Raw genomic sequence first — 23,356 nt, 5'->3', positions numbered from 1 at the left:
TGCTCTTACATGGACACTGCATTGGCTTTGTGAGACCTTATTATGTGGTGATGTTTTATTACTAATGTATAGGACCATCTGATTTTGTTGTTGGCACTGTATGGCAGTATTATGAAGACACTAGGCATCAGTGTTTTGTGGGTACTACACGTTGGTTCTTTATAGCACATTATATACTTATTATACATATTATGCACCATAAAGTAATGTTGTATTGTAGTACATAGTAGTATTATTTAGACACTGTATGGCACTGTTACATGGCAGTATTATGTGGACATACGTATTGTACTCTTATTTTGCAACATATGGTATTATTTTGGTATTGCAGAACACAGTATATATGCACCATATGGCAGTATTATCTATGCACTGTATAGTACAGTTATATAACAATATATGACTGTAGGTCGCTGTATGTGTACTCTATATGGTAGTATTATAGGGACACTATGGTACAGTTATTTAGCACACTATATGGCAGTATTATATGGGCACTGTATGGTGCAGATATTTACCACACTATATGGTAATGTTATATCGACACTGTATGGTACAGGTATTTAGCAATCTATGACTGACTACAAGGCACTGTATACATACACTATATGGCAGTATTATATGGGCACTGTATGGTACAGTTATTTAGCACACTATATGGCAGTATTATATGGTCACTCTATGGCACAGTTATTCAGCACACTATATGGCAGTATTATATGGGCACTGTATGGTACAGTTATTTAGCACACTATATGGCAGTATTATATGGGCACTGTATGGTACAGGTATTTAGCACACTATATGGCAGTAATATATGGGTACTGTATGGTTCAGGAATTTAGCACACTATATGGCAGTATTATATGGGCACTGTATGGTACAGTTATTTATCACACTAAATGGCAGTATTATATGGGTACTGTATGGTATAGGTATTTAGCACACTATATGGCAGTATTATATTGGTACTGTATGGTACAGGAATTTAGCACACTATATGGCAGTATTATATGGGCACGGTATGGTACAGGTATTTAGCACACTATATGGCAGTATTATATGGGCACTGTATGGTACAGGTATTTAGCACAACTATATATGCAGTATTATATGGGCACTGTATGGTACAGTTATTTAGCACACTATATGGCAGTATTATATGGGCACTGTATGGCACAGGTATTTAGCACACTATATGACAGTATTATATGGGCACTGTATGGTACAGGTATTTAGCACACTATATGGCAGTATTATATGGGCACTGTATGGCACAGGTATTTAGCACACTATATGGCAGTATTATATGGGCACTGTATGGTACAGGTATTTAGCACACTATATGGCAGTATTATATGGGCACTGTATGGTACAGTTATTTAGCACACTATATGGCAGTATTATATGGGTACTGTATGGTACAGGTATTTAGCACACTATATGGCAGTATTATATTGGTACTGTATGGTACAGGAATTTAGCACACTATATGGCAGTATTATATGGGCACTGTATGGTACAGGTATTTAGCACACTATATGGCAGTATTATATTGGTACTGTATGGTACAGGAATTTAGCACACTATATGGCAGTATTATATGGGCACTGTATGGTACAGTTATTTAGCACACTATATGGCAGTATTATATGGGTACTGTATGGTACAGGTATTTAGCACACTATATGGCAGTATTATATTGGTACTGTATGGTACAGGTATTTAGCACACTATATGGCAGAATTATATGGGCACTGTATGGTACAGGTATTTAGCACACTATATGGCAGTATTATATTGGTACTGTATGGTACAGGAATTTAGCACACTATATGGCAGTATTATATGGGCACTGTATGGTACAGTTATTTAGCACACTATATGGCAGTATTATATGGGTACTGTATGGTACAGGTATTTAGCACACTATATGGCAGTATTATATTGGTACTGTATGGTACAGGTATTTAGCACACTATATGGCAGAATTATATGGGCACTGTATGGTACAGGTATTTAGCACACTATATGGCAGTATTATATTGGTACTGTATGGTACAGGAATTTAGCACACTATATGGCAGTATTATATGGGCACTGTATGGTACAGTTATTTAGCACACTATATGGCAGTATTATATGGGTACTGTATGGTATAGGTATTTAGCACACTATATGGCAGTATTATATTAGTACTGTATGGTACAGGAATTTAGCACACTATATGGCAGAATTATATGGGCACTGTATGGTACAGGAATTTAGCACACTATATGGCAGTATTATATGGGCACTGTATGGTACAGTTATTTAGCAATATATGACTGCAGGGTACTGTATACTTACGCTATATGATAGAATTACTGTATGTCTGCACTGTGTGATACTGTTATATAGCAATATATGGCTGCAGGTTACTGTATGTGTTCACTAGATGGCAACATTATGAGTCCACTGTATGTTACTGGTTATTTTCACTGTATATGTTCGGTATATGGCAATAGTATATGGGCACTATTATTTAGTAATATGTCGGTTTGTTCTCGGGCTATGACTGTATTATGTTGGCACTGTATGACAGCATTATTTATCCACTGTATAGAAATGTTTTTGCGCTGCACCATTTGACTTTCGACATTTGACTATATAGCCCTGGGAGCCCTCTATGGCACAATAGTGTCACCAGCTTTCCCAGAACCAGATGTCACTGTATGGACCTATAATATCTACAATTACCTGCGGCCGCTGCTGATTCACCCGCCCCCCCCTCCCCGGGGTCTCCGCACATTGATCGATCCCATCCATGACCTCACCCGGGGTCTCGGCTTCGCTCACACGGATGACATCATCGCAGTCATGCCGCCATCTCGTTACGGGCGTCCTCAGGGAGACAGCGAGCACATGCAGTGATGTACCCGGCAAGCGGTGTCCGGGGACGGTCAGAATTCATACAGCATCGGGTATCACTTTCCCAGGAAGGCTGAGATATTAGCACTGTATGGCGGTATTATTTAGTGACTGACTGGAACCCTAGGGGCATAGATATGGGGCACGGATGGGCCAGGTACAGGGAAGGTCACCATCTGGCACTGTTTCGTGTTTCCCGCGTGGCTGTATTATGCTGCACTTTTTATTTAGCACCATATGGCGGTATTATTTAATCACTATCTGGCACTCATTTGTGTTTTCCACATTGCTGTATGACATAGCACTTTTTATTTAGCACCATATGGCGATATTATTTAATCACTATCTGGCACTCTTTTCTGTTTTCCACATGGCGGTAATATACAGCACTTTTTATTTAGCACCATATGGCGGTATTATTTAATCACTATCTGGCATTCTTTTGTGTTTTCCACATGGCTATGTTATACAGTACCTTTTATTTAGCACCATTTGGTGGTATTATTTAGTCACTATCTGGCACTGTTTTGTGTTTTACACATGGCTGTATTATGCAGCACTTTTTATTTAGCACCACATGGAGGTATTATTTAGTCACCATCTGGCACTGTTTTGTGTTTTCCGTGTGGCTGTATTATGGCGGTATTATTTAGTCACCATCTGACACTCTTTTGTGTTTTCCACATGGCTGTATTATGCGGCACTTTTTATTTAGCACCATATGGCGGTATTATATAATCACCATCTGACACTCTTTTGTGTTTTCCACATGGCTGTATTATGCGGCACTTTTTATTTAGCACCATATGGCGGTATTATTTAGTCACCATCTGACACTCTTTTGTGTTTTCCACATGGCTGTATTATGCGGCACTTTTTATTTAGCACCATGTGGCGGTATTATTTAGTCACCATCTGACACTCTTTTGTGTTTTCCGCGTGGCTGTATTATGTGGTACTTTTTATTTAGCAGCACATGGAGGTATTATTTAGTCACCATCCGGCACTGTTTTGTGTTTTCCGCGTGGCTGTATTATGGTGGTATTATTTAGTTACTATCTGGCACTGTTTTGCGATCTCTGTACACTATAAGGTATGTTTATTTAACACTATATAGCGGTATTATTAGTTTTGCTGGTATTATCTAAAAATAAAAAATGGCACCACATTACCAGGTACATCCTCCATTTTGGGTTCCAGGAAAGCTGAATGGCCCGTGTTGCTGTAGCGGTCATGGCGGCCATATTGGTTGTCACCCAGCTTTCCCATATAGATTTATAATACTGCCAAGAAGTGATTGCAGCCCCTATATCCCTTTCAGAGCCCCCAGGAGAGGTAAAATATACATCCGCACCCCTAGATATGTCAAAAAAGAAAAAACAGGTTCACATTTTAGCTGGCAGTCCCATCGCCATCTGGTGGTGTTTCAGCATATTGCAGCCCCAAAAAATGTTTCTGGGTTTTGGCGCAAAAAGAGATCAGGTAACAGCAGCAATCATTGGTGGTGACGTGTGGCCAGACCCCCAGGCGACATCATCCATTAGTGGCCTCCAAAAAAGTGTTTCTTAAAGGGGCGGTCCATGTATTATCACTTTTTTTTAGGTTGAGGCCATGACACAGGAATAGTATCTAGGGACATTAATAATCTGTAAGTGCTGTAACATGTACAATCCCGACAGGGACTGTGCTTCTGTGAGCGGAAGGTATCTGAGTGCAGCCGTCATTACAGGGTTGTAAATTCTGTTTCTTAAAGGGGCGGTCCAGGTATTATCACTTTTTTTAGGTTGAGGCCATGACGGGAATAGTATCTAGTGACATTAATAATCTGTAAGTGCTGTAACATGTATGATCCTGGCAGGGACTGTGCTTCTGTGGGCGGAAGCGATCTGAGTGCAGCCGTCATTACAAGGTTGAAAATTTTGTTTCTTAAAGGGGCGGTCCATGTATTATCACTTTTTTTACGCTGAGGTCGATGACACGGGAGTAGTATCTAGTGACATTAATAATCTGTAAGTGCTGTAACATGTACAATCCCAACAGGGACTATGCTTCTGTGTGTGGAAGTGATCTGAGTGCAGCCGTCATTACAGAAAGGATAAATTCTGGCAAAGAGACTCTTTTTGCAAGATTGCAAACCTGGCAACGATTCCGCAGCACGCCGGAAAAAAGGGGGATACCTCCTGGACTCTTGGAACAGTTTGCCAAAAACTCAAGTTTTTGTTGACTGGAAACTATCCCAGGTGTACAGGAGATAAAAATGTCCGCTCTTCTTGTCTGGGAGTATTTGGTAATAGTCGAATTTCTCGTGAACTGTTTGCTTTGCTGATGTAACAACTGATTATTTTTTGGATTTGTTGTGTTTGTCCTTCATGGGATCACACAGGGTCCTCGGCTGACCATCACTGGAGGATCTCCAGGCAGAGGAACATGCTCAATCAGAATTTTGGTCTCCAGAAGGATTTCCTGCCTTGTAGAGGAGACAAGTGTCCAAGTAGAGGACCAATAGAAGGATGTCCTCTACTGGACCTACCCTATGAGATCCTCGAAGTAGAAGAACATCCCAATCAGAATTTTGGTCTCCAGAATAATACCTTTTTGGCTTGCCAGCCTTGTAGAGGAGTGAAAAGTGTTTAAGTATGGACGACCAATGAAAGGATGGTTTCGACTGGACCTACACTACAAGATCCTCCAAGCAGAAGAACATGCTGAGTCAGGATTTTGGTCTCCAGAATAATACCTTTTGGCTTGCCAGCCTTGTAGAGAAGTGAAAAGTGATCAAGTATGGATGACCAATTGAAGGATTTCCTCTACTGGACCTACCCTACAAGATCCTCCAAGTAGAAGAACATGCTCAATCAGAATTTTGGTCTCAAGAGTAATACATTTTTGAATTGTCAGCCTTGTAGAGGAGTGAAAAGTGTCCAAGTATGGACAACCAATGGAAGGGTGTCCTATGCTGGACCTACCCTACGAGATCGTCCAAGCAGAAGAACATGCTCAGTCAGAATTTTAGTCTTCAGAATAACCTTTTTGGATTGCCAGCCTTGTAGAGGAGCGAAAGGTGTCCAAATATAGAGGACCAATGAAAGGATGTCCTCTACTGGACCTACCCTACAAGATCTTCCAAGCAGAAGAACATGCTCAATCAGAATTTTGGTCTCCAGAATAATACCTTTTTGGATTGCCAGTTTTGTAGAGGCGTGAAAAGTGTCCAAGTATGGCACACCAATGCAAGAATGTCCTCTACGGGACCTACCGAAAATCCATACTTTCTTTCAAGCACATAATCTGGAAATGTTTTAGGAGATTAGTCAACTCTTCCAGGCATCCTGGTTCGGAACACCTTTCGAAGCGTTTCAGGAGACTTGGCAAGTAGGGGGTAATGGTATGATCCAACATAAGGAGGAGGTCCTACTGAAACTTTTGTAAAAAGGTCTTATTTCTATTCGGAAACTTCTTACCTTGAACCTTTTTGGAGAATCTCTCGTATTCTTGGCCTCTCTTGATCTCCATCATTGAGATTCACCTTGTCTTCTGAAGGCGTAGATCATTGATGCCTCTAGGGACAACGTGTGTGGAATGCTCTACCACGTTGTGTTTAGGGTTTTCTCTCCATGATGTAAATGTTGGGAATCTCCATCATATCCTTACAAATACCTGGCCACCATCACTTTAGTAGCTTCTTCTCCAAAACTCAAGACAGCGTGGTCTCTATAGAGCGAGTGGAGTCCAGATTTGATATCATGAAGGTGTCCATGTAGGAGAGAGGAACCTTGATGGGGACCAGTAGACGTACCAACCAGGATTTTTGCCCTGTTTGATATCTGAGAGCCATGGAACAAGGTCAACCCTTAATTCTCTATTCGAGAAGGTCTACAATTACCTTGACCACCATCACTTTAGTAGCTTCTTCCCCAAAACGCCAGACAATGTGGTCTTCATAAAGCAAGTGGAGTCCAGCTTTGGTATCATGAAGGTGTCCATGTAGGAGAGAGGAACCTTGATGGGGACCAGTAGACGTACCAGCCAGGATTTTTGCCCTGTTTGATATCTGAGAGCCATGGAACAAGGTCAACCCTTAATTCTCTATCCGAGAAGGTCTACAATTACCTTCGCCACCATCACTTTAGTAGCTTCTTCTCCAAAACTCAAGGCAACGTGGTCTTTATGAAGCAAGTGGAGTCCAGATTTGGTATCATGAAGGTGTCCATATAGGAAGGGGAAACTTGGTGGGGATCAGTAGACGTTCCAGCCAGGATTGTTGCCTTGTTGGATATCTGTGAGCCATGGAACAAGGTCAACGCTTAATTCTCTATCCGAGAAGGTCTACAATTACCTTCGCCACCATCACTTTAGTAGCTTCTTCTCCAAAACTCAAGGCAACGTGGTCTTTATGAAGCAAGTGGAGTCCAGATTTGGTATCATGAAGGTGTCCATATAGGAAGGGGAAACTTGGTGGGGATCAGTAGACGTTCCAGCCAGGATTGTTGCCTTGTTGGATATCTGTGAGCCATGGAACAAGGTCAACGCTTAATTCTCTATCCGAGAAGGTCTACAATTACCTTCGCCACCATCACTTTAGTAGCTTCTTCTCCAAAACTCAAGGCAACGTGGTCTTTATGAAGCAAGTGGAGTCCAGATTTGGTATCATGAAGGTGTCCATATAGGAAGGGGAAACTTGGTGGGGATCAGTAGACGTTCCAGCCAGGATTGTTGCCTTGTTGGATATCTGTGAGCCATGGAACAAGGTCAACGCTTAATTCTCTATCCGAGAAGGTCTACAATTACCTTCGCCACCATCACTTTAGTAGCTTCTTCTCCAAAACTCAAGGCAACGTGGTCTTTATGAAGCAAGTGGAGTCCAGATTTGGTATCATGAAGGTGTCCATATAGGAAGGGGAAACTTGGTGGGGATCAGTAGACGTTCCAGCCAGGATTGTTGCCTTGTTGGATATCTGTGAGCCATGGAACAAGGTCAACGCTTAATTCTCTATCCGAGAAGGTCTACAATTACCTTCGCCACCATCACTTTAGTAGCTTCTTCTCCAAAACTCAAGGCAACGTGGTCTTTATGAAGCAAGTGGAGTCCAGATTTGGTATCATGAAGGTGTCCATATAGGAAGGGGAAACTTGGTGGGGATCAGTAGACGTTCCAGCCAGGATTGTTGCCTTGTTGGATATCTGTGAGCCATGGAACAAGGTTAACGCTTAATTCTCTATCCGAGAAGGTCTACAATTACCTTCGCCACCATCACTTTAGTAGCTCCTTCTCCAAAACTCAAGGCAACGTGGTCTTTATGAAGCAAGTGGAGTCCAGATTTGGTATCATGAAGGTGTCCATGTAGGAGAGAGGAACCTTGATGAGGACTAGTAGACGTACCGGCCAGGATAGTCAAGGTCAAAACAGGACTGCCGCGGAAACACCATCACATGTCTCAACGCTGGCAGGAAACTAGCCAGGTCTTTAACCGGGAAGGAACAACCACGGGAAGGGCAGTCTCTAGTCAAGGAGACCACCTATGCCAAAACATGGTATCCATCCACAGACAGCTGTTTTGGGGTATTTGCCCCTCATCAGTGTGGAGTAGGAAACTGGCTAGTGGGAGCAATGCCTAGTAATAGACTACATAAGCAAGGATGATTGACCTTAGGGAGATCAACATCCAGCACCACGGAGACACCATCACGTGTTTCTCAATGCAGTGCCAATGTTTTGGCATAGGCGGTTTCCTTGACTGGAGACTGCCCTTCCCGTGGTTGTTCCTTCCCGGTGAAAGACCTGGCTAGTTTCCTGTCAGCGTTGAGAAACATGTGATGGTGTTTCCGCGGCAGTCCTGTTTTGCATATTTTCCCAGGGGGCCTTGTTCTAGAATCACTGCGTTGAGAAACACGTGATGGTGTCTCCATGGTGCTGGATGTTGATCTCCCTAAGGTCAATCATCCCTGCTAATGTAGGATAGTCAAGGTCAACCGTTAATTCTCTATCCGAGAAGGTCTGCAATTACCTTGGCCACCATCACTTCAGTAGCTTCTTCTCCAAAACTCAAGGCAACGTGGTCTTTATGAAGCAAGTGGAGTCCAGATTTGGTATCATGAAGGTGTCCATGTAGGAGAGAGGAACCTTGATGGGGACTAGTAGACGTACTGGCCAGGATAGTTGCCCTGTTGGATATCTGAGAGCCATGGAACAAGGTCAACGCTTAATTCTCTATCCGAGAAGGTCTACAATTACCTTGACCACCATCACTTTAGTAGTTTCTTCTCCAAAGCTCAAGGCAACGTGGTCTTTACGGAGGGAGTGGAGTCCAGATTCGGTATGATGAAGCTGTCCATATAGGAAGGGGGTAGACGTTCCGGCCAAGGATTGTCGCCCTGTTGGATATCTGAGAACCACGAAACAAGGTCAACCGTTAATTCTCTATCCGATAAGGTATATGTAGTGGACCACTAGAGTCTACAAACCCACTGAAGTGGCTCATGGGCCCCATTTGACCTAGAAATTAGGGGTTCTCCACCTCCGTGGACAGTTTCTTTTGAGGCTAAAAATATATTTTTTCAATTTGGTCCAGACACGGTTGGACTTTTTGTGGCCGGTCCAGTAGAGTAGGTGTCGTAACGCATCTCCATTCAATTCTATACACAACGCAGCAGCGGTACGCAGTGAACTTTGACCAAGCGAACGCTGTCATAGCCAAAGTCGCTGTGGACCCCTAGCCGAAAAATTTGGCCCATCTGGCTTTTACAGGCTCCTTGTTTCCCTGCACGTTCAACAACGACTCACCACTGGTCTGTGGTCATAAATCAGCGAGAGAAGAGCTAAAACTCATCAATTGGAGCATCAGGACGAGTTCACTGAGGGCTTCTCAGTTGACTCATTTTGCAATAATCAATGCAATACAAGGGCTCTACGAGGCAAACGGCGCAAAATCTTATATAGGAACCAATAGCAAAAATGATTTTTAACCAAAAAGTAAGAACTTTGCCACCACCAGCCAACTTGTCTGTGCTCGACTGTCTCCAGAGCGGCGGTGCACTTGTGCATTAATATCTGGCACTTGAGAGCTTTTTAGCATCGGTGGGGACCCCAGAGGACCCCCAGCGATCAGCAAGTTATTACCTGCTAAATTGGGACAACCCCTTTGAATAATCCGGGAGACCCGGAGATCCTAGAGCGAAAAACATGTCTATAAGAAGAATCACCGAAGTGCGGAAGATAACGAATGGGCACAAAGCAAAACTCAGATGCACTCTACCAGCACCATATGTACTGTTGTGCTGTGCCTTTAATAAACTTCACGCCCTCTATTCTAATACGAATGTTTTGACTTCTGATAATCCTGGAATATTTGCTGCCTGCAGCCACCTCTAGAGGGAGCTAATGTACATGGAAGCGAAACTCAGATGGGTTCTACCAGCACCATATGTACTGTTGTGCTGTGCCTTTAATAAACTTCACGCCCTCTATCCTAATATGAATTTTCTGCCTTCTGATAATTCTGGAATATTTGCTGCCTGCAGCCACCTCTAGAGGGAGCTAATGCACATGGATGCAAAATTTATATGGGCTCTACCAGCACCTTATGTACTGTTGTGCTGTATCTTTAATAAACTTTAAGCCCTCTATCCTAATATAAATTTTTTGCCTTCTGATAACTCTGGAATACTTCTGCCTGCAGCCACCTCTAGAGGGAGCTAATGTACATGGATGTAAAATTCAGATGGGCTCTACCAGCACCATATGTACTGTTGTGCTGTGCCTTTAATAAACTTCACACCCTCTATCCTAATACAAATTTTCTGACTTCTGATAATTCTGGAATATTTGCTGCCTGCAGCCACCTCTAGAGGGAAAATTTAGATGGGCTCTACCTGCACCATATGTACTGTTGTGCTTATAAACTTCACGCCCTCTATCCTAATATGACGTTGTGGTATAAGGGTGCAGAACTTTCTGACTCCTGATAATTCTGGAATACTTGCTGCCTGCATCCACCTCTAGAGGGAGCTAATGTACATGGATGCAAAACTCAGATGGGCTCTAACTGCACCATATGTACTGTTGTGCTGTGACTTTAATAACCTTCACATCCTCTATCCTAATTTGACGTCCTGATATACAGGCACAGACTTTTCTGACTCCTGAAAATTCTGGATGGGCTCTACCTGCACCATATGTACTGTTGCGCTGTGCCTTTAATAAACTTCACGCCTTCTATCCTAATACAAATTTTCTGACTTCTGATAATCCTGGAATATTTGCTGCCTGCAGCCACCTCTAGAGGGTGCTAATGTACATGAATGCAAAACTCAGATGGGCTCTACCAGCATCATATGTACTGTTGGTCATCTTAAAGCTCCTGAATTTCGAGTGATGGCACCAATGGGCATGTACCAGCACCCGCAGATCCTCGCTTGTTTGCAGCGCATTGTCTATAGCTGGGAAGTATTTGCATATTGTCTCCAGGAAATGCCATTATTTACCCGCTCACCTTCGATGCCGCCTTTGTATGCCAACTTTACCATAGTAAACCGGCATCAACAATTACTTATAGATTTAGAGATTAAGCAGCTAATATTACGGAAGGTGCTCACATTGAAAGTAATGGGGGGGGAGGGTATAAATGGTGGGTTGGTGGCACCGAGACCCTGGTGTCAGAAGACCGGGCACAAAAAACTCCGCCGCACCCCTGAAAATGTCGCCCCTACTTCTTATACTTGGCGCGGCCGGCCTGTTCTCCGCCGGAGCCTCAGGTACCGTAACCCTTCATGTCTAACTTATGTATCAAAATCAAAAGTACCACAACTTATCTACTTTGTGCTTCAATTCCTCACAATTTTCAAGATTCTTCTTTAGATCTGACACACTGTAACAAAACCTCAGCTGTGAGCAGAGTTATTTCAGAACCCTGTTGTCCTATAACTACCACACCTATCATCCATGTCACTCTAGCATCCTATGACGTCCTCTGCTTTGCGGAATTCAATATGACAACTCTACAGTGTGAGGACTATCTGGGGGACGGGATATCACAAGGGGACTGCTGCCTGAACAGCGAGTACGGCTACAAGAGGGAGCCCCGGGCACCGTGCCAGGCCTGCCGGTGAGGACACCATCCGCCACAGGGACTACAGCTGTATCGGGGCAGTATTATAGTAGTTATATTCTTGTATATAGGGGCAGTATTATAGTAGTGATATTCTTGTACATAGGGAGCAGTATTATAGTAGTTATATTCTTGTACATAGGGGCAGTATTATAGTAGTTATATTCTTGTATATAGGGGGCAATATTATAGTAGTTATATTCTTGTATATAGGAGCAGTATTATAGTAGTGATATTCTTGTACATACGGGCAGTATTATAGTAGTTATATTCTTGTACATAGGGGGCAGTATTATAGTAGTTATATTCTTGTATATAGGAGCAGTATTATAGTAGTGATATTCTTGTACATACGGGCAGTATTATAGTAGTTATATTCTTGTATATAGGGGGCAATATTATAGTAGTTATATTCTTGTACATAGGGGCAGTATTATAGTAGTTATATTCTTGTACATAGGGGCAGTATTATAGTAGTTATATTCTTGTACATAGGGGGCAGTATTATAGTAGTTATATTCTTGTACATAGGGGCAGTATTATAGTAGTTATATTCTTGTATATAGGGGGCAATATTATAGTAGTTATATTCTTGTATATAGGAGCAGTATTATAGTAGTGATATTCTTGTACATACGGGCAGTATTATAGTAGTTATATTCTTGTACATAGGGGGCAGTATTATAGTAGTTATATTCTTGTATATAGGAGCAGTATTATAGTAGTGATATTCTTGTACATACGGGCAGTATTATAGTAGTTATATTCTTGTATATAGGGGGCAATATTATAGTAGTTATATTCTTGTACATAGGGGCAGTATTATAGTAGTTATATTCTTGTACATAGGGGCAGTATTATAGTAGTTATATTCTTGTATATAGGGGGCAGTATTATAGTAGTTATATTCTTGTATATAGGGGGCAGTATTATAGTAGTAATATTCTTGTACATAGGGGCAGTATTATAGTAGTTATATTCTTGTATATAGGGGGCAGTATTATAGTAGTAATATTCTTGTACATAGGGGCAGTATTATAGTAGTTATATTCTTGTATATAGGGGGCAGTATTATAGTAGTAATATTCTTGTACATAGGGGCAGTATTATAGTAGTTATATTCTTGTATATAGGGGGCAGTATTATAGTAGTTATATTCTTGTACATAGGGGCAGTATTATAGTAGTTATATTCTTGTATATAGGGGGCAATATTATAGTAGTTATATTCTTGTACATAGGGGCAGTATTATAGTAGTTATATTCTTGTACATAGGGGCAGTATTATAGTAGTTATATTCTTGTACATAGGGGGCAGTATTATAGTAGTTATATTCTTGTATATAGGGGCAGTATTATAGTAGTGATATTCTTGTATATAGGAGCAGTATTATAGTAGTTATATTCTTGTACATAGGGGCAGTATTATAGTAGTTATATTCTTGTACATAGGGGGCAGTATTATAGCAGTTATATTCTTGTACATAGGGGCAATATTATAGTAGTTATATTCTTGTACATAGGGGCAGTATAATAGTAGTTATATTCTTGTACATAGGGGCAGTATTATAGTAGTTATATTCTTGTACATAGGGGCAGTATTATAGTAGTTATATTCTTGTACATAGGGGGCAGTATTATAGTAGTTATATTCTTGTATATAGGGGCAGTATTATAGTAGTGATATTCTTGTATATAGGAGCAGTATTATAGTAGTGATATTCTTGTACATAGGGGGCAGTATTATAGCAGTTATATTCTTGTACATAGGGGCAATATTATAGTAGTTAGATTCTTGTACATAGGGGCAGTATTATAGTAGTTATATTCTTGTACATAGGGGCAATATTATAGTAGTTATATTCTTGTACATAGGGGCAGTATTATAGTAGTTATATTCTTGTATATAGGGGCAGTATTATAGTAGTTATATTCTTGTACATAGGGGAAGTATTATAGTAGTTATATTCTTGTACATATGAGTAGTATTATAGTAGTTATATTCTTGTACATAGGGGCAGTATTATAGTAGTTATATTCTTGTATATAGGAGCAGTATTATAGTAGTTATATTCTTGTACCTAGGGGCAGTATTATAGTAGTTATATTCTTGTACATAGGGGCAGTATTATAGTAGTTATATTCTTGTACATAGGGGCAGTATTATAGTAGTTATATTCTTGTACATAGAGAGCAGTATTATAGTAGTTATATTCTTGTACATAGGGGCAGTATTATAGTAGTTATATTCTTGTAGATAGGGGCAGTATTATAGTAGTTATATTCTTGTACATAGGGGCAGTATTATAGTAGTTATATTCTTGTACATAGAGAGCAGTATTATAGTAGTTATATTCTTGTACATAGGGGCAGTATTATAGTAGTGATATTCTTGTACATAGGGGCAGTATTATAGTAGTGATATTCTTGTACATAGGGGCAGTATTATAGTAGTTATATTCTTGTACATAGGGGGCAGTATTATAGTAGTAATATTCTTGTACATAGGGGCAGTATTATAGTAGTTATATTCTTGTACATAAGAGTAGTATTATAGTAGTTATATTCTTGTACATAGGGGCAGTATTATAGTAGTTATATTCTTGTATATAGGAGCAGTATTATAGTAGTTATATTCTTGTACATAGGGGCAGTATTATAGTAGTTATATTCTTGTATATAGGGGCAGTATTATAGTAGTGATATTCTTGTATATAGGAGCAGTATTATAGTAGTGATATTCTTGTACATAGGGGCAGTATTATAGTAGTTATATTCTTGTATATAGGGGCAGTATTATAGTAGTTATATTCTTGTACATAGGGGGCAGTATTATAGTAGTTATATTCTTGTATATAGGAGCAGTATTATAGTAGTTATATTCTTGTACCTAGGGGCAGTATTATAGTAGTTATATTCTTGTACATAGGGGCAGTATTATAGTAGTTATATTCTTGTACATAGGGGCAGTATTATAGTAGTTATATTCTTGTACATAGAGAGCAGTATTATAGTAGTTATATTCTTGTACATAGGGGCAGTATTATAGTAGTTATATTCTTGTAGATAGGGGCAGTATTATAGTAGTTATATTCTTGTACATAGGGGCAGTATTATAGTAGTTATATTCTTGTACATAGGGGCAGTATTATAGTAGTGATATTCTTGTACATAGGGGCAGTATTATAGTAGTAATATTCTTGTACATAGGGGCAGTATTATAGTAGTTATATTCTTGTACATATGAGTAGTATTATAGTAGTTATATTCTTGTACATAGGGGCAGTATTATAGTAGTTATATTCTTGTATATAGGAGCAGTATTATAGTAGTTATATTCTTGTACATAGGGGCAGTATTATAGTAGTTATATTCTTGTACCTATGGGCAGTATTATAGTAGTTATATTCTTGTACATAGGAGCAGTATTATAGTAGTTATATTCTTGTATATAGGAGCAGTATTATAGTAGTTATATTCTTGTACATAGGGGGCAGTATTATAGTAGTTATATTCTTGTACATAGGGGCAGTATTATAGTAGTTATATTCTTGTACATAGGAGCAGTATTATAGTAGTTATATTCTTGTACATAGGGAGCAGTATTATAGTAGTTATATTCTTGTACATAGGGGGCAGTATTATAGTAGTTATATTCTTGTATATAGGAGCAGTATTATAGTAGTTATATTCTTGTACATAGGGACAGTATTATAGTAGCTATATTCTTGTACATAGGGGGCAGTATTATAGTAGTTATATTCTTGTACATAGGGGCAGTATTATAGTAGTTATATTCTTGTACATAATGGCAGTATTATAGTAGTTATATTCTTGTACATAAGGGGCAGTATTATAGTAGTTATATTCTTGTACATAGGGAGCAGTATTATAGTAGCTATATTCTTGTACATAGGGGGCAGTATTATAGTAGTTATATTCTTGTACATAGGGGCAGTATTATAGTAGTTATATTCTTGTACATAGGGGCAGTATTATAGTAGATATATTCTTGTACATAGGGAGCAGTATTATAGTAGCTATATTCTTGTACATAGGGGGCAGTATTATAGTAGTTATATTCTTGTACATAGGGGGCAGTATTATAGTAGTTATATTCTTGTACATAGGGGGCAGTATTATAGTAGATATATTCTTGTACATAGGGGCAGTATTATAGTAGATATATTCTTGTACATAGGAGCAGTATTATAGTAGATGTGTTATTGTACATTTTCAGCCCTGCTGGGTGGTCGCAGTGGGGGACCTGGAGCCCCTGTTCTGTGTCGTGTAAGGAAGGTGTTCAGAAGAGACAAAGATCCTGTATAGGACAAGGACATTGTAGGGGAGAAGCTGTGGAAGTGAGATCCTGCGCTTTACAGGAATGCTGCACAGGTGACTATGTGTATACCGTATATATATAATCAATAATCTTGGCTGATATCCAGTCGTCTCCAGGGATAATGAACCACTGAGCTGCTGTATATGTAAGTATATCATATGTCATAGCTTTTGCTAAGCTAGTGTATCTAAGCGTGATACTGTCGGCTCACACTGCCTAACAGTAATCTGGATTGCTCAGTGATGGGCGGTTGGTCCATGTGGACTTCGTGGTCAAGATGTTCTGTTACGTGCGGCAAAGGACAAAGAATGAGAAGCAGAGATTGCAACAATCCAGAGCCTTCTTGTGGTGGAACTTGTCTTGGCAAGAGCAGTGACGTAGACCAGTGTGACACTCATCAGGGTTGTCCAAGTAAGTGACCCCCACAAAGGTGACCATGAAATCACATATTCAGTTTGAGTTAAGCCAAGGAACTTCTTAGCCAACTTGGGATTTTGCCTCTGGAGCCACCAAACTCCTGTATGGTAGGACCATAGTTGTATCAGGAACTTCTTCATTCCTACCCTTGGAGATAATGACCCTCATCCTGGTTTTCTTGAGAACATTGTTGAGTTAGGTTTCGGTAAAACCAAGGTGGTTAGTGTAGAAGAGATGGTTACTTTTAGCCAACATATCTTGTGCCACCATACTCCATCATGATAGGACCATAGCTGGACTAGGGTTGTGTAGAAGAGATGGATTTTTCTTAGTCAAAATGGGATTGTGCCCCTGGAGCCTCCATACTCCTCTTAATAGTCTTTTTGATTCTTTATGATAGGAGCATAGGTAGACAAGGAGCTTCTCCATTCCTACGTTTGGAGACAATGACCCTCAGTTTGGTCTCCTTGAGGTCAATCTTGATTTGGGTTTAAGTAGACCCAAGGTTTGGTGGTGCAGAAGTTGTGAGAACTTCTTAGCCAACGTGATATTTTACCAGTGGAGCCACCTTACTCTTCTCGATTCTTCATAATATGACCATAGTTGAAAAAGAAACTTGACAGTAATGACCCTCAGTTGGGTTTTACTGACCTTGGTCTTGTAGATAGGATTTATTTGGTGCAAGGTCATATCGCCTAGGGAAATGCAAGTTAAACCAACAAGTTGGAGTCCCACAGCACTTGCAGATGTGTGGGTTCCAGCCATGACTATATGGGTCCTCTGTTTATCTAACTATTGAGCTGACCAAAGGTCGGTAAAAGCCCACAACATCCAGTAGACCCTAGCATCACGCGTGCCATCATGGAGCTCTCATCTTAAGTGATTATATTTGAAGACCTTCTGAAATGTCTTACATGAGGTCCTGATGGACATTTCTTCCTCCTCCAGCTCATGGTTCATGGGGAAACTGGGAACCCTGGAATCCATGTTCCTCTCATTGTCAAAACGAAGGATCTGGGGTTCTTCCTGTTCAATCACGTCAGCGAGTGTGCAACAATCCTATACCATCCATAAACCCTCCAGGAGACCCCTGCCAGGGTAATAAGCAGGAGGAACGCCCATGTACAGATCTTCCTTACTGTCCAGGTAAGAAACCCCAAGTTATGGTAGAGCTGCCCCATTCCATGTCTATGACTCTTCATGTAGTCACGTTCTGGGCTTTCAATCACAATGATTTCTGTTGAAACCCAGTAAGGGGGAGAAGTTAGCTACTTCTTCCCTCACTTGTGTCACCTTTCCCATCATTTTTGTAAAAAATAAGCGAGTGTAACATCAAAGTCTAAAAAATTAAAGGTCATGGTCTTTGACTACCATGAAGTGTTGAAAGAGGATGGAGAAGAGCCTTTGGTGACAGAAAAATATGCTTCAGAAAGGCTAATATGGCCAACTGAAAATAGACCTGCCCAAAATCTGAGCCTACACAACAGATATTACTCATAAGGACTGAGAAGCATTGTCCAGGGGCCCTCAAAATCTACGTTTGGTGTCTAGTCTGGCACCATTGATACAATTCATGGTCATGCAGGCAACGTATCGCCACGTTTAAGAATTTAGATGATCTATTCCTTTGATGTCCCCTCAGTTGATGGCAGCTGGGGGTCTTGGAAGAAAGACTCGGAGTGTACAGTGACCTGTGGCATTGGACGGATAAAAGAGAAGAGGTCATGTGACACCCCTCCGCCGCGGTACGGAGGAAGTGATTGCGTAGGGTCTACAACTCGAAAAGCTATCTGCAACACAAAGGTCCCTTGTCCTCGTAAGTGAAGTTTGGGAGAAGATGGGACTGATCTTGTAAGGGGCAGTGACCTGATATTAGTGAAGGTGGGGAGTATCATGATATAAGGATGGGATATAGTGACTTGCGGAAGGAACAAATATCATATTTCAAGGTTCATATGCAGTAGGATTTCAGACATGGTCTTTATAGAGGGATTGGACCTCCAAGTCTTGTTCTACAAACTTTTCCCTGTTTTTGTCAGTCGATGGCCAGTGGTCGGATTGGCAGGAGTGGTCGCCATGTACCCGACTTCAAGATGAAATTAGGTGCCAAAAAAAAATGGGAATTCAATCCAGACGTCGTCAATGTATCGGGACCAGTGATGGAGGGAAGTGGTGTGAGGGACCTTACAGGGAAAGCCGCAACTGCTTCAACGTTACCAACTGCACATGTAAGTGACTTCTGTGAACTTCCATCCAGTTCAAAGCCATGAAATCTTCTGATACAAGGGAGGTGGCGGGTGCTACGTCTCTCCTATAGATCCCCCCGAATCACATTTACATATAATCTGTGCCAGTTTGGGGTTAGACCACAATGGTGTGAGCAGAATAATCTATTATTCAGAAAGGGGGGGCACTGTTGCATTGGTGTCTCTGGAAAGTTTGGTGTGTAAATGGGGTACTTCAAGTGGCTTTAAAAATACCAAGACTATATGTCTCGTAAACGGAAGATGCCATGTTTTATTAGACAGCAGACAGTAGAAAACATAATATATAATGTTATTTCATAAGTAGACATTATATTAATGAGATTTTATACATTCCCTTTAAGACATGTGCGAGTGAGTGGTCAGACGTGGAGGTCTATGCGCCAATCATGCAGTCACACGGCCTCTCCTAGCCCACATGTTTTTTGGTATTCCAGTTCCCGGAGCGTGGTCGGAGTGGGGACAGTGGGGACTTTGCTCCCGTCCATGTGGATCGTCTGAACAGATAAGATTCAAGGAGTGTTTACCGCAGTATACAGATTACTCGTAAGTTTACTCCTTCCCATCTGCCCTATGAAATTGTTGAGTGGTCAATGCAGTACACAAAGTAGACAGATAATAATGTGACTGATATAGCTTATGTAGAGCTATAATGTGGTGGCTAGTATGTAATGCTGGTGGCTACTACATCTGCCCCTTCTATGACCATCGTTGATGCTGGTTCCTCACTCTCAGGGATGTTACTATAGGGTCTACAGTGATTGAATGTCCCACTTGAGCCTAAGGGTTCCTCTTCCTTGTTTGTGGAAGACAGAAGTAATGTGTGATATTCAGGGTCCTGTCACAGATTTTGCGTCTCTGATGACTCTCATGTCTTCTTCCACAGAGGAGCTACCAAACATATTGAGGTGACCTTCTCAGGAGTGCCTATAGTCCAGTGTGGTTCAATCAATGGAACATCTCTGAAAGCGGAGGAGAAAACAGAATGTCGAAACCTTCCACCGTGCGAATGAGGTGAATGTAGCGTGAGGAGTACCCCTTCACTTATAGACCTGAGGGACACGTCTAGACATGGTGGCACCTGGTTGGTCCTCTTGAGGACACTTTATGGGACAATCCTTTACGTACCAGCCAACAGAATGTCAAGACTTTCCCCCGTACAAAAAAGGTGAATGTAAGGTGAGGAGAACCCCTTCACTTATAGACCAGGAGACATGAGGACGAGCTGAGGGACACGTCTAGACATGGTGGCACCTGGTTGGTCCTCTTGAGGACACTTTATGGGACAATCCTTTACGTACCAGCCAACAGAATGTCAAAACTTTCCCCCGTACAAAAAAGGTGAATGTAAGGTGAGGAGAACCCCTTCACTTATAGACCAGGAGACATGAGGACCAGCTGAGGGACACGTCTAGACATGGTAGCACCTGGTTGGTCTTCTTAAGAACATTTTATGGGACAATCCCTTACCTTTCAGCCTATGAGGTGCACAACCTGTTTTTGATTAGGTCGAGCCTTAGCGAGCTGGTGGTATTATTTGAGCATTATATGGTGGCGACATTGAGTGCACCACTGAGAGGTAGGGCAAGGGACGATCTAAAGGTGATGAAATTCTGACCCGTGCTCATTTTTGTTTTCCTTTCACACAATGAAACAATCATGCGGGTTTTGAACTAATGGTCGTTGGACATCTCTTGCCAACCAGAGATACGAGCCACTATAATCAGGAGAACCAACACTGATTGTGGCGTCAATCAGGAGCGGTCGTTCAGCCGTCATCAGCTCATGGTCTTCAGCTTCTTTCTACTAATATTTTCTGGGTTTTTTTTTCCAGGTTTATCTTTTCTCATTCTGGCCATTACTACATCGATGTGACGGAGATGTCGGCCGGGCGAGAGTCTTCATGTGCTGAATAAAGATTCATTAACAAATGGCGGCTGTGTGTCTTTTGTACCCATTAGAAATGGTCCTGGAGACCACTCATGGTGGTCAACGATCAGTCAACCCAAATGTATCGTCTCCAGCTAACCAGCTCTTTATCGGTTCTCTGTTCTTTAAAACTTAAAAACTTTTACCCCATGACAACTACTCCTGGCTATAACATGAGCTTTTGGGCCTCTTGTATTTGTAGGACTCCCCTAAATGTGAACTTACAACCTCTCCTTACACCAGAAAGCCGTGGTCCCGTATTATTTGCCTTCCATTCATTTCATGGCTTCTATGCAACGTCCCTCCGCCCTCCCTCCGCCCCCGCTCCCATCGATCGCTGACAGGTCCTTGGCATCCCGCGGGTGTCTGTTTACCCAAATTATCAAGTCACATAATATAACTGCGTCTGTGCCAACGACTCCATGAGGGTCACAGAAGCGAAAGGGGTCCAATAACAGTGTGCGCTGGCACCGAAGATGGCAATGGGAAGTCAGTGAAGAGTTTGGCAGTGTGGCAAGGCCGGGAATAGCGAGGAGAGGTGGATTTGTTGGGCAGCAGAATTTAGGATAGACTGAAAGGTTGTGAGAGTGTTAAAAGGGAGGCTACAGAGCAGGAGGTAGTGTGACGCCCTGGACTAGCCAGATAGTCACAGGTAGACCCCCTGCACAAACACCAGCCCCTAAAAAGGTATCATCAGCCAACCTAAAAACCCTGAGTCACCCCTCTCAGGTCTTAACGTTCACACCCGAGGGCGGAGCCAGGTGGTTGGCCACACCCTCCGAGGAGTTCGGATAGCCTGAGGCGGGAAAAACAGAGAGACCCGTTAGGGAAGTGAAAAGGAGAGGAGGTGAAGTGGAGTAGAGAGGAGTAACGTCTGTCAGGGATCTGGGTAGGAGCCCGGATACCCTGTGGCCAGGAGGCAGACGGTGGTGGCCGCCTGCAGGAGTCGGGAAGACAGTCGGTGGAACCGTCAGGGACCGGGACAGGGTAGTGGCCCGCCGGTACCGAACCGGGGAACTGAACGGAAACCGGAGCACCAGGAGGGGTACTCAGACCCAGTACGAGGCCCAGAAGCCACTGGACTGAGTCGAACTCACTGATTGGGGTCTGGACCTTGGGTTCTTTCCCACCCAAGTCCCGACTGAAGGCAACAGCCCAACGAAGTGGATAGAAAGCAACCGCCCAGGCATAGAGATCCCACGGGCCAACGTCTGCAAGCAAACGGGCTCCCCGACATCCACTTGCCGGGGAGCGGACTCCCGTCGCTGAAGCGAAGGAAGTCAGCATTCTACTACAGAGGTGCAGTAGAAAGGCGGGCACCACCAACCTGACTAAGGGGCAAAGCGCAGCCGGCTGCGGGCACCGTCCACCATCTTTTTGGTTTACCAGAGACTCCGGTGTATTTATAATAGTGAGTACAACAGTGCCCTCGGGCAGCACATTGCACTGCACCATCCCGCCCGCACCTCACAACCACCGGGCCCCGGGACCATCACATCCTGCCCACGGAGGGGTCAACACCAAGCTGCATAACACCGTCCCCAGGAGCCTAGTTAACGGCAGCGGTGGTGTCCACATTCACCACAACCCATGAGTGGCGTTACGAACTTAACCCCCAAACAACCGCAGCCCCGGCTGTGAACCTCCCCACTGAAGACCACCCCCCTCACGTAGCGCCAGCATCCCTTCAGAGCGACGTGACCCCCGGGTCCAAGAGGAGCTCGAGCCACCCACCAACGAGCACGGATCCGAGCGGCTCGGCAGCCGGCCGAGCTCCGGGGTGGTATAGTTGCAGTAGTCCAGGAGGGAGATGATGAGGGCATGCTCTAGTGTTTTTGCAGATTCTTGGTCAAGGAATGTCCGGATTTGGGAAATATTTTTGAGTTGGATTCAGCAGGAGGTCGAAAAGGCTTGGATATGTGGCTTGAAGGAGAGAGTGGAGTCAAGGGTTACCCTGAGGGACTGGGGAGAGTGAGCAGCCATTGACTATGATGGATAGATCAGGTGGGGTGAGGAGGGGGACAGAAGATGAATTGTGTTTTTCTCCATGTACAGTTTCAGAATCCAGATCGGTATCGGTCAGGCTTTGGTGGTACAATATTGGAGTATGGCAGATACAACATGGAGGGTCCCCACTTCTTGGTTCCCCCTTGGGCCAGTGTCGTATATTGCGGCAGTTGCCCGGTGGTGGCCATCCCGTGCCGTGTTGTTGCCGCTTACACAACGCTCTGCTTCTTTGTTTCTTACATTTCCCTGTTTGGTTTATTACGACACAGACTCGGCTCTAATTCTCCTAAACAGCAACAGAGGACAAGAGGGCAGGGGCGGGGGGCACGGGCTTCATAAGCCGGGGCCAGGGGTGGGACAGCACATTGCACCATCAGTATATGC

The 23,356-nt window shown here is 42.5% G+C and overlaps 1 protein-coding gene across 1 annotated transcript; it reads left to right on the top strand.

Annotated features, from left to right (window-relative positions):
- The first annotated feature begins 11,531 nt into the window (after positions 1-11,531).
- LOC142251897 (properdin-like) lies at positions 11,532-20,943 on the top strand. Its single transcript, XM_075324946.1, has 10 exons — positions 11,532-11,661; positions 11,861-12,011; positions 16,254-16,408; positions 16,596-16,766; positions 17,721-17,918; positions 18,415-18,588; positions 18,812-19,000; positions 19,474-19,582; positions 19,923-20,050; positions 20,871-20,943. The coding sequence occupies exons 1-9, from the start codon at positions 11,532-11,534 to the stop codon at positions 20,047-20,049; spliced, it is 1,404 nt and encodes a 467-aa protein (XP_075181061.1). The 3' UTR covers position 20,050; positions 20,871-20,943.
- Positions 20,944-23,356: the final 2,413 nt, after the last annotated feature.

The sequence above is a fragment of the Anomaloglossus baeobatrachus genome, chromosome 9, assembly GCF_048569485.1.
Source record: "Anomaloglossus baeobatrachus isolate aAnoBae1 chromosome 9, aAnoBae1.hap1, whole genome shotgun sequence".
Lineage (NCBI taxonomy): Eukaryota > Metazoa > Chordata > Amphibia > Anura > Aromobatidae > Anomaloglossus > Anomaloglossus baeobatrachus.
The sequence above is the reverse complement of the archived record's forward strand: the minus strand, read 5'-3'. Positions and strand labels throughout refer to the sequence as shown.